This window comes from Phyllobates terribilis, unplaced genomic scaffold (genome assembly GCF_046119375.1).
Source record: "Phyllobates terribilis strain yellow unplaced genomic scaffold, ASM4611937v1 Scaffold_2__4_contigs__length_985480577, whole genome shotgun sequence".
NCBI lineage: Eukaryota > Metazoa > Chordata > Amphibia > Anura > Dendrobatidae > Phyllobates > Phyllobates terribilis.
In genome coordinates, this window is record NW_027362762.1 from 9,816,207 (window position 1) to 9,830,025 (window position 13,819).

The window sequence follows — 13,819 nt, forward strand, 5'->3', positions numbered from 1 at the left end:
TATCTCATCTACATTGTATCTCATCTATATCGTATCACATCTACATTGTATCTCATCTACATTGTATCTCATCCACATTGTATCTCATCTACATTGTATCTCATCTACATTGTATCTCATCTACATCGTATCACATCTACATTGTATCTCATCTACATTGTATCTCATCCACATTGTATCTCATCTACATTGTATCACATCTACATTGTATCTCATCTACATTGTATCTCATCCACATTGTATCTCATCCACATTGTATCACATCTACATTGTATCTCATCTACATTGTATCACATCTACATTGTATCACATCTACATTGTATCTCATCTACATTGTATCACATCTACATTGTATCTCATCTACATTGTATCTCATCCACATTGTATCTCATCTACATTGTATCACATCTACATTGTATCTCATCTACATTGTATCTCATCTACATTGTATCTCATCCACATTGTATCACATCTACATTGTATCACATCTACATTGTATCTCATCTACATTGTATCTCACCTACATTGTATCTCATCTACATTGTATCTCATCTACATTGTATCACATCTACATTGTATCTCATCTACATTGTATCACATCTACATTGTATCTCATCTACATTGTATCACATCTACATTGTATCTCATCTACATTGTATCTCATCTACATTGTATCACATCTACATTGTATCTCATCTACATTGTATCACATCTACATTGTATCTCATCTACATTGTATCACATCTACATTGTACCACATCTACATTGTATCTAATCCACATTGTATCTAATCTACATTGTACCACATCTACATTGTATCTCATCCACATTGTATCTAATCTACATTGTACCACATCTACATTGTATCTCATCCACATTGTACCACATCTACATTGTATCTCATCCACATTGTATCACGATCTGTCCCAGTGCATAATTCAGTCCTGGAAAGGATTTTCATTTCATACAGTTCCCATTCGGAGGACCTTGTGATGAGGACCTTGTGATGTGGATCTTGTGTTGAGGGGTCCGGTGACCACCACCTTCCCCTCACACACCCAGGACTTCAATGCAGGAAACAAAGTTACCTGAAGGTCTATGGAGGCTCCGCAGCCCATCATCATCATCGACGTCTCCTGACAGCTGCTGTCACAATCGCGTGGAGTCCATGAGTTGGAGTGAGTGGATGTGACAGCGGAGCGAGGAGAGGAAATGAAGGTGAAGCTCGGGCTGAGCGCACAGGCTTCCTATGAAGTTGTGTACAGGAAAGAGGCGGATGACAAGCCTGCCCAGCGCGGGGTCCCATCTGTGAGCGCTCTGGGCTCAGCCTCCTTACAGGGACGTTACATCGGACCTGACCTACATTGTCACCAGCGAGGACATCACACTGGAGATCTGGGCTCCTGGACACAGCAGATCCCCTAAACCTACAGACGATAATCTCGTGGGGCGGAAAGCAGCTGGATCTGGATCTTTGGTGGCAGCACGTGGATCTCTGCCGACTCCATCAATATGGGACAGAAAGAGAAATTCCTGCAAGAATCCAAAGTCGTCTTCTTCCATCATAAGGAGGAATCTTTACTCATGTCTTTATTTAATATCTCCTTGTAAGAAATCTGGGCAACAGCATGGCAGCCAATATATTTCCACCCAGACAAAAAATATCTGCAGTGGAAACTAACGGGGAAGTGGATACGGAGTGGGAGATGTTTGCGAATCCACTTGCATTACAAAAAAAGAGACATTGAAATAAAACTAAAGTCTGTGTGACCCCCTCCAAAAAGACAGCAGGTGGGAGGTTATTTATTGGTGTGTTATGTCATGGTGTGGCCACTAGGAGCACTATTGTCTGTAGGGTCTTATTCAAACTTTTGCGGTACAAGTTGCACTACACTTCTGGTAGTCACCTACACTCGAAAACGAAAGGTTGCTAGGTAACAGGAAACCCCCAAATTGCGTAAAATACAACAAAGAGGTGAGAAAAAAAAGACAAGCGCACTGAAAAGGATTGTACTATACAAGGTAAAGGCAATTACTGCAGCAAAGGATTTAAAGGGGATCTGACTTTTATGCCACCAGATCACCTGCTTCATAAAAAATGTAGATATTGTGTATGATCATATGCCTAAAGCTTGTATAAATCTACAGGAATATGCACTGTAATGAGCTGAGGTAAGCTGAGACTTGTAGTGCTCTAGAGCCACTTTATTTCCAACTTAGGCTATAATAGGACACTTGTCACTCCTCCTCCAAACACACAGAGCAGCTGTCAGACATATATAAAGCAGAGAGGATTCACATTCTTCCAGTCCGAGCTTAACAAGATTCCTAAAGTAACAGCAGCGCTGGGATCTTCAGATACACCCCTGACAAAGACCGAATTCTGGAAGAACTTTACATTGTATACCAAAATACAGAAAACAGAGAAGAAACTATTATAATACCGACCCGTGGTACAAGAAAACACTACTGCTATAATACTGCCCCGATATACAAGAATATAACTACTATAATACTGCCCCCTATGTACAAGAATATAACTACTATGATACTGCCTCTATGTACGAGAATATAACTACTATAATACTGCCCCCTATGTACAAGAATATAACTACTATAATACTGCTCCTATGTACAAGAATATAACTACTATAATACTGCCCCCTATGTACAAGAATATAACTACTATAATACTGCCCCTATGTACAAGAATATAACTACTATAATACTGCCCCCTATGTACAAAAATATAACTGCTATAATACTGCCCCTATGTACAAGAATATAACTACTATAATACTGCCCCCTATGTACAAGAATATAACTACTATAATACTGCTCCTATGTACAAGAATATAACTACAATAATACTGCCCCCTATGTACAAGAATATAACTACTATAATACTGCCCCTATGTACAAGAATATAACTACTATAATACTGCCCCCTATGTACAAAAATATAACTGCTATAATACTGCCCCTATGTACAAGAATATAACTACTATAATACTGCCCACTATGTACAAGAATATAACTACTATAATACTGCTCCTATGTACAAGAATATAACTACTATAATACTGCCCCCTATGTACAAGAATATAACTACTATAATACTGCCCCCTATATACAAGAATATAACTACTATAATACTGCCCCGATATACAAGAATATAACAACTATAATACTGCTCCCTATGTACAAGAATATAACTACTATAATACTGCCCCCTATGTACAAGAATATAAGAACTATAATACTGCCCCCTATGTACAAGAATATAACTACTATAATACTGCTCCCTATGTACAAGAATATAACTACTATAATACTGCTCCTATGTACAAGAATTTAACTACTATAATACTGCTCCTATGTACAAGAATATAACTACTATAATACTGCCCCCTATGTACAAGAATATAATTACTATAATACTGCTCCTATGTACAAGAATATAACTACTATAATACTGCCCCTATGTACAAGAATATAACTACTATAATACTGCTCCTATGTACAAGAATATAACTACTATAATACTGCCCTCTATGTACAAGAATATAACTACTATAATACTGCTCCTATGTACAAGAATATAACTACTATAATACTGCTCCTATGTACAAGAATATAACTACTATAATACTGCACCCTATGTACAAGAATATAACTACTATAATACTGCTCCTATGTACAAGAATATAACTACTATAATACTACCCCCTATATACAAGAATATAACTACTATAATACTGCCCCTATGTATAAGAATATAACTACTATAATACTGCTCCTATGTACAAGAATATAACTACTATAATACTGCCCCTATGTGCAAGAATATAACTACTATAATACTACCCCCTATATACAAGAATATAACTACTATAATACTGCCCCTATGTATAAGAATATAACTACTATAATACTGCTCCTATGTACAAGAATATAACTACTATAATACTGCCCCTATGTACAAGAATATAACTACTATAATACTACCCCCTATATACAAGAATATAACTACTATAATACTGCTCCTATGTACAAGAATATAACTACTATAATACTGCCCCTATGTACAAGAATATAACTACTATAATACTGCTCCTATGTACAAGAATATAACTACTATAATACTGCCCTCTATGTACAAGAATATAACTACTATAATACTGCTCCTATGTACAAGAATATAACTACTATAATACTGCTCCTATGTACAAGAATATAACTACTATAATACTGCCCCCTATGTACAAGAATATAATTACTATAATACTGCTCCTATGTACAAGAATATAACTACTATAATACTGCCCCTATATACAAGAATATAACTACTATAATACTGCTCCTATGTACAAGAATATAACTACTATAATACTGCCCTCTATGTACAAGAATATAACTACTATAATACTGCTCCTATGTACAAGAATATAACTACTATAATACTGCTCCTATGTACAAGAATATAACTACTATAATACTGCACCCTATGTACAAGAATATAACTACTATAATACTACCCCCTATATACAAGAATATAACTACTATAATACTGCCCTCTATGTACAAGAATATAACTACTATAATACTGCTCCTATGTACAAGAATATAACTACTATAATACTGCTCCTATGTACAAGAATATAACTACTATAATACTGCCCCTATGTACAAGAATATAACTACTATAATACTGCTCCCTATGTACAAGAACATAACTACTATAATACTGCCCCCTATGTACAAGAATATAACTACTATAATACTGCTCGTACGTACAAGAATATAACTACTATAATACTGCCCCTATGTGCAAGAATATAACTACTATAATACTGCCCCTATGTACAAGAATATAACTACTATAATACTGCCCATATGTACAAGAATATAACTACTATAATACTGCCCCCTATGTACAAGAATATAACTACTATAATACTGCTCCCTATGTACAAGAATATAACTACTATAATACTGCCCTCTATGTACAAGAATATAACTACTATAATACTGCCCCTATGTACAAGAATATAACTACTATAATACTGCCCCCTATGTACAAGAATATAACTACTATAATACTGCCCCCTATGTACAAGAATATAACTACTATAATACTGCTCCCTATGTACAAGAATATAACTACTATAATACTGCCCTCTATGTACAAGAATATAACTACTATAATACTGCTCCTATGTACAAGAATATAACTACTATAATACTGCCCCTATGTGCAAGAATATAACTACTATAATACTGCTCCCTATGTACAAGAATATAACTACTATAATACTGCCCTCTATGTACAAGAATATAACTACTATAATACTGCCCCTATGTACAAGAATATAACTACTATAATACTGCCCCTATGTGCAAGAATATAACTACTATAATACTGCCCTCTATGTACAAGAATATAACTACTATAATACTGCTCCTATGTACAAGAATATAACTACTATAATACTGCTCCTACGTACAAGAATATAACTACTATAATACTGCTCCTATGTACAAGAATATAACTACTATAATACTGCTCCTATGTACAAGAATATAACTACTATAATACTGCTCGTACGTACAAGAATATAACTACTATAATACTGCCCCTATGTGCAAGAATATAACTACTATAATACTGCCCTCTATGTACAAGAATATAACTACTATAATACTGCTCCTATGTACAAGAATATAACTACTATAATACTGCCCCTATGTGCAAGAATATAACTACTATAATACTGCCCTCTATGTACAAGAATATAACTACTATAATACTGCTCCTATGTACAAGAATATAACTACTATAATACTGCTCCTACGTACAAGAATATAACTACTATAATACTGCTCCTATGTGCAAGAATATAACTACTATAATACGGCCCACTATGTACAAGAATATAACTACTATAATACTACCCCTATATACAAGAATATAACTACTATAATACTGCCCCTATGTGCCAGAATATAACTACTATAATACTGCTCCCTATGTACAAGAATATAACTACTATAATACTGCCCTCTATGTACAAGAATATAACTACTATAATACTGCCCCTATGTACAAGAATATAACTACTATAATACTGCCCTCTATGTACAAGAATATAACTACTATAATACTGCTCCTATGTACAAGAATATAACTACTATAATACTGCCCCTATGTACAAGAATATAACTACTATAATACTGCTCCTATGTACAAGAATATAACTACTATAATATTGCTCCTATGTGCAAGAATATAACTACTATAATACGGCCCACTATGTACAAGAATATAACTACTATAATACTACCCCTATATACAAGAATATAACTACTATAATACTGCCCCTATGTGCCAGAATATAACTACTATAATACTGCTCCCTATGTACAAGAATATAACTACTATAATACTGCCCTCTATGTACAAGAATATAACTACTATAATACTGCTCCTATGTACAAGAATATAACTACTATAATACTGCCCCTATGTACAAGAATATAACTACTATAATACTGCTCCTATGTACAAGAATATAACTACTATAATATTGCTCCTATGTGCAAGAATATAACTACTATAATACTGCCCCCTATGTTCAAGAATATAATTACTATAATACTGCCCCCTATGTACAAGAATATAACTACTATAATACTACCCCCTATGTACAAGAATATAACTACTATAATACTGCCCCCTATGTACAAGAATATAACTACTATAATACTGCCCCTATGTACAAGAATATAACTACTATAATACTGCCCCCTATGTACAAGAATATAACTACTATAATACTGCCCCCTATGTACAAGAATATAACTACTATAATACTGCTCCTATGTACAAGAATATAACTACTATAATACTGCCCCCTATGTATAAGAATATAACTACTATAATACTGCCCCCTATGTTCAAGAATATAACTACTATAATACTGCTCCCTATGTACAAGAATATAACTACTATAATACTGCTCCTATGTACAAGAATATAACTACTATAATACTGCCCCCTATGTTCAAGAATATAATTGCTATAATACTGCCCCCTATGTACAAGAATATAACTACTATAATACTGCCCCTATGTACAAGAATATAACTACTATAATACTGCTCCTATGTGCCAGAATATAACTACTATAATACTGCTCCCTATGTACAAGAATATAACTACTATAATACTGCCCTCTATGTACAAGAATATAACTACTATAATACTGCTCCTATGTACAAGAATATAACTACTATAATACTGCCCCTATGTACAAGAATATAACTACTATAATACTGCTCCTATGTACAAGAATATAACTACTATAATATTGCTCCTATGTGCAAGAATATAACTACTATAATACTGCCCCCTATGTTCAAGAATATAATTACTATAATACTGCCCCCTATGTACAAGAATATAACTACTATAATACTACCCCCTATGTACAAGAATATAACTACTATAATACTGCCCCCTATGTACAAGAATATAACTACTATAATACTGCCCCTATGTACAAGAATATAACTACTATAATACTGCCCCCTATGTACAAGAATATAACTACTATAATACTGCCCCCTATGTACAAGAATATAACTACTATAATACTGCTCCTATGTACAAGAATATAACTACTATAATACTGCCCCCTATGTATAAGAATATAACTACTATAATACTGCCCCCTATGTTCAAGAATATAACTACTATAATACTGCTCCCTATGTACAAGAATATAACTACTATAATACTGCTCCTATGTACAAGAATATAACTACTATAATACTGCCCCCTATGTTCAAGAATATAATTACTATAATACTGCCCCCTATGTACAAGAATATAACTACTATAATACTGCCCCTATGTACAAGAATATAACTACTATAATACTGCTCCTATGTACAAGAATATAACTACTATAATATTGCTCCTATGTGCAAGAATATAACTACTATAATACTGCCCCCTATGTTCAAGAATATAATTACCATAATACTACCCCCTATGTACAAGAATATAACTACTATAATACTGCCCCTATGTACAAGAATATAACTACTATAATATTGCCCCTATGTACAAGAATATAACTACTATAATACTGCCCCCTATGTTCAAGAATATAACTACTATAATACTGCTCCCTATGTACAAGAATATAACTACTATAATACTGCTCCTATGTACAAGAATATAACTACTATAATACTGCTCCTATGTACAAGAACTACTATAATACTGCCCCCTATGTACAAGAATATAACTACTATAATACTGCTCCCTATGTACAAGAATATAACTATTATAATACTGCCCCTATGTACAAGAATATAACTACTATAATACTGCCCCCTATGTATAAGAATATAACTACTATAATACTGCCCCCTATGTACAAGAATATAACTACTATAATACTGCCCCTATGTACAAGAATATAACTACTATAATACTGCCCCCTATGTTCAAGAATATAACTACTATAATACTGCTCCCTATGTACAAGAATATAACTCCTATAATACTGCTCCTATGTACAAGAATATAACTACTATAATACTGCTCCTATGTACAAGAATATAACTACTATAATACTGCCCCCTATGTACAAGAATATAACTACTATAATACTGCTCCCTATGTACAAGAATATAACTATTATAATACTGCCCCTATGTACAAGAATATAACTACTATAATACTGCCCCCTATGTATAAGAATATAACTACTATAATACTGCTCCTATGTACAAGAATATAACTACTATAATACTGGTCACTATGTACAAGAATATAACTATTATAATACTGCCCCTATGTACAAGAATATAACTACTATAATACTGCCCTCTATGTACAAGAATATAACTACTATAATACTGCTCCTATGTACAAGAATATAACTACTATAATACTGCCCTCTATGTACAAGAATATAACTACTATAATACTGCTCCCTATGTGCAAGAATATAACTACTATAATACTGCTCCTATGTACAAGAATATAACTACTATACTACTGCCCCTATGTACAAGAATATAACTACTATAATACTGCCCCCTATGTACAAGAATATAACTACTATAATACTGCCCCCTGTGTATAAGAATATAACTACTATAATACTGCCTCTATGTACAAGAATATAACTACTATAATACTGCCACTATGTACAAGAATATAACTACTATAATACTGCCCCTATGTACAAGAATATAACTACTATAATACTGCCACTATGTACAAGAATATAACTACTATAATACTGCCCCCTATGTACAAGAATATAACTACTATAATACTGCCCCCTATGTACAAGAATATAACTACTATAATACTGCCCCCTGTGTATAAGAATATAACTACTATAATACTGCCTCTATGTACAAGAATATAACTACTATAATACTGCCACTATGTACAAGAATATAACTACTATAATACTGCCCCTATGTACAAGAATATAACTACTATAATACTGCCACTATGTACAAGAATATAACTACTATAATACTGCCCCCTATGTACAAGAATATAACTACTATAATACTGCCCCTATGTACAAGAATATAACTACTATAATACTGCCACTATGTACAAGAATATAACTACTATAATACTACCCCCTATGTGTAAGAATATAACTACTATAATACTACCCCCTATGTGTAAGAATATAACTACTATAATACTGCCCCCTATGTATAAGAATATAACTACTATAATACTGCCCCCTATGTACAAGAATATAACTACTATAATACTGCTCCTATATACAAGAATATAACTACTATAATACTGCCCCCTATGTATAAGAATATAACTACTATATTACTGTGCACAGAATTTGCAGTTTCCCTCCTCCGGGTTCTGTATTGCATGTTGCATATCATTAGGGCAGAAAGATACAATCATAAAACGCTGGTTTTACAGATAAATAAAATATAAAATGGAATGAAGTGATCCGAGCTGTAATCCACTCTGCGTCTCCGCTCATCAGCCGCCCGTACGGAGGATTAGAGCGAGATTTCCCCATCAGATTTCCTCCTCTTATACAGAATAATACTATATGATGATGACAGTAAAGAGCAGACCTACTCAGAAAGTTGGCAATTTCATCACTCAATCAGATCTGTACAATCCGGAATTGTTATTACTAGTGATGTCGGGCATTTTACAGGCTGTACTTAATGTATCACAGTGAGACTTTAGAAAGCCATTGAATTATGACAATAAGTTATAAGATGATGAAACAACCCTTTCCTGAAGGAGTCGCGGAGTGAGAAGATGATCACCGCTGCCCTGTGGCTCTGGAATGAGTTAATTAAGTGTCAGTATGACATCAGAATTGGAAACATTGCACTAATTAGATTACAGTAATTATCCTACCTTAGGCAAGCAGCCACTAATAAGGAAGAGTGGAAGTAAATGAGATGGAACTAATTAATGGTACCTCCCTAGTGGAAATGCTACAGAGTTCGATGCACTTAATGTGCTACCTTTGAGGAGACCCTTCTCTGAGGCCGCTAAGTTCATTCTTGGTCCTCATCATTGATTAGACCCATTCATAGTCCTCTATCTTCACTAGTTACATTCATCCCATTCCTGATCCTCATCCTTCTCTAGACCCATTCCTTGTTCTCATCATTCTATAGGCTTATTCTTCCCATTCCTGGCCCTCCACCTTCACTAGACTCATTCATTCCATTTCTGGTCCTTATCCTTCTCTAGACTTGTTCTTCCTATTCCTTGTTCTCATCCTTCATCGGACTCATTCATCCCATTCCTTGTCCTTTTTTATTACTAGATCCATTTATCCCATCTTTTATTCTCATTTTTCAGTAAACTTATTCATCCCATTCCTGGTTATCATTCTTCACTAGACTTATTCATTCTATCCTTGATCCTCATCCTTCACTAGACTCGTTCTTTCCAGTCCTGGTCCTCATCCTTCCGTAGTCTTATTCATCCTTCACTAGGTTCACTTATCTTATTCCTTGTCCTCATCCTTCTCTAGGCTTGTTCTTCCCATTCCAGGTTCTCATCCTTCACCAGAATCATTCATCCTATTCCTGGTCCACATTTTTCTCTAGGCTCATTCATCCCATTCCTGGTCCTCACCCATTCCTAGTCCTTATTTATCACTGGACCCGTTTATCACATCCTTGCTCCTCATCCTTCAGTAGACGTATTCATCCCATTACTGGTTATCTTCCTTCACTAGACTTCTTCATCCCATTCCTGGTTGTCATCCTTCTTTAGAATTATTTATCTCATTCCTGGTCCTCATCCATTCCTAGTCCTTATTCATCACTAGACACATTCTTCCCATCCTTGCTCCTCATCCTTCTCTAGACTTGTTCTTCCCATTCCTTGTTCTCATCCTTCACCGGGATCATTCATTCTATTACTGGTCCACATTCTTCTTTAGACTCATTCATCCCATTCCTGGTCCTCATCCATTCCTAGTCCTTTTTTATTACTAGATCCATTTATCCCATCTTTTATTCTCATTTTTCAGTAAACTTATTCATCCCATACCTGGTTATCATTCTTCACTAGACTTATTCATTCTATCCTTGATCCTCATCCTTCACTAGACTCGTTCTTTCCAGTCCTGGTCCTCATCCTTCCGTAGTCTTATTCATCCCATCCTTTGGTCCTCATCCTTCACTAGGTTCACTTATCTTATTCCTTGTCCTCATCCTTCTCTAGGCTTGTTCTTCCCATTCCAGGTTCTCATCCTTCACCAGAATCATTCATCCTATTCCTGGTCCACATTCTTCTCTAGGCTCATTCATCCCATTCCTGGTCCTCACCCATTCCTAGTCCTTATTTATCACTGGACCCGTTTATCACATCCTTGCTCCTCATCCTTCAGTAGACGTATTCATCCCATTACTGGTTATCTTCCTTCACTAGACTTCTTCATCCCATTCCTGGTTGTCATCCTTCTTTAGAATTATTTATCTCATTCCTGGTCCTCATCCATTCCTAGTCCTTATTCATCACTAGACACATTCTTCCCATCCTTGCTCCTCATCCTTCACTAGACTTTTTATCCCATTCCTGGAGCTCATCCTTCTCTAACCCATTCATCCCATCCTTGCTCCTTATCCTTCAATAGACTCATTCATCCCATTCCTGGTTATCACCCATTCCTTGTCCTTATTTATTACTAGACTCATTCATCCCATCCTTGCTCCATATCCTTCTCTAGACTCATTCATCCCATCCTTGCTCCATATCCTTCTCTAAACTCATTCATACCATTCTTGGTCCTCATCCTTCTCTAGATCCATTCATCCCATCCTTGCTCCATATCCTTCTCTAAACTGATTCATCCCATCCTTGCTCCTCATCATTCATTCGACTTATTCATACCATTCTTGGTCCTCATCCTTCTCTAGATCCATTCATCCCATCCTTGCTCCATATCCTTCTCTAGACTCATTCATCCCATCCCTGATCCTCAATCTTCAATAGACTTGTTCATCCCATTCACGGTTCTCATCGATCATTAGTCTCATTCATCCCATTCAGAATCCTGCAGTACTCTGAGAGACATCACTTAAGATTATTCAACCAATTAGTCAGGCCTCACTAAGACCGTCGAGATGGATCCACCCTGATGTTCTCCATTATGAGAGATCTTTTGGTCCTTACCATTCTCTGGGCATTTTAAATTATTTCCTTTACTCATATTTATTATGTTCAACTTTTAGGACTTTCAGGTCCTTAAAGCACATTGGGAAAACGTTACAGATTCTTCATTCCACATCTTTTGGAGGTTTCAATCAGTTCAAGGTTTACAATCATTTTCAGGATTAATCAGCTAGTCCAAGATCCCAATCAATACCTTCATTTATAAGTGCGATGATTCAGACGAGTTCTCGTTCTTTCCATCGAGTTCACAGATGATTTATTCTTATTTCTTCACTGGGAGAGTTCACATGTTCCTTATTTATTCAGATATTTCTTATATGATCCTTATTCATAAAGATTTTTTTTTATATAATTCCCTTTTCGTTAGAAAGGATCAAATGGTCCTTAACTTATTCACTGCGAAAGTTTACACGGTCCTTGTATGTTGGGAGAGTTCACATGCTCCTTACATATTGGGAGGGTTCACATGGTCCTTATTAATTTGGAGGGTTCCCATGGTCCTTATATATTGTAGGACTTTACATGGTCCTTATTCATTTTGAAAGTTTACCCGGTCCTTGTATGTTGGAAGTGTTCACATGGTTCTTATATATTGGGAGAGTTCATATGGTCCTTATTAATTTGTAGGGTTCCCATGGTCCTTACATATTGTGGGAGTTCACATGGTCCTTATTCATTGGGAGCGTTCACATGGTCCTTATCTTATCCAGGATCCTTCATTCCATCCTTTGATTCCGGGTCCTTATTATTCGATGTAATCCTTCATGAACCATCGTCCCCCAGACTCCACATCTCCTCATCCCAATAATTCATTAGGACCATCGGATTTGTCTTCAATCTTCACTGGGAACATTTCGACACTTTGGAATCTGAAATTCTTTTCTGAAACCATTTAACCTGATCCTCATTTTACCTTTCCTTCAGCCTCTTCCAGACCATTGTCAAGAATGATCAGACCCGAATCCTTATTGTCGCCCCCAGAGAACAGGACAGGTGTGTGCAGTCCGCCGTCATGAAGATTAATGGGACCATCACACGCAGCCAGATGAGGTCAATAAGCTGTTTCCGACACTCATTCATCTCTATGGAGAAGAACAA

General features: G+C 35.4%; 1 protein-coding gene across 4 annotated transcripts in view; it reads right to left on the reverse strand.

The window, feature by feature from the left end:
* PDE2A (phosphodiesterase 2A) overlaps nucleotides 1–13,819 on the reverse strand; it is a 758,587-nt gene that overhangs the window by 646,520 nt on the left and 98,248 nt on the right. Inside the window, exon 1 of one of the 4 annotated variants that reach the window (XM_073661083.1) lies at nucleotides 1,089–1,730. The exons of the other annotated variants lie outside the window; for them this stretch is intronic. Within the exon in view, the coding sequence (XP_073517184.1) occupies nucleotides 1,089–1,127 (39 nt within the window). The 5' untranslated portion in view covers nucleotides 1,128–1,730. Of the gene's footprint in view, nucleotides 1–1,088; nucleotides 1,731–13,819 lie in introns of those variants that run through there. 4 annotated transcript variants of the gene reach the window in all.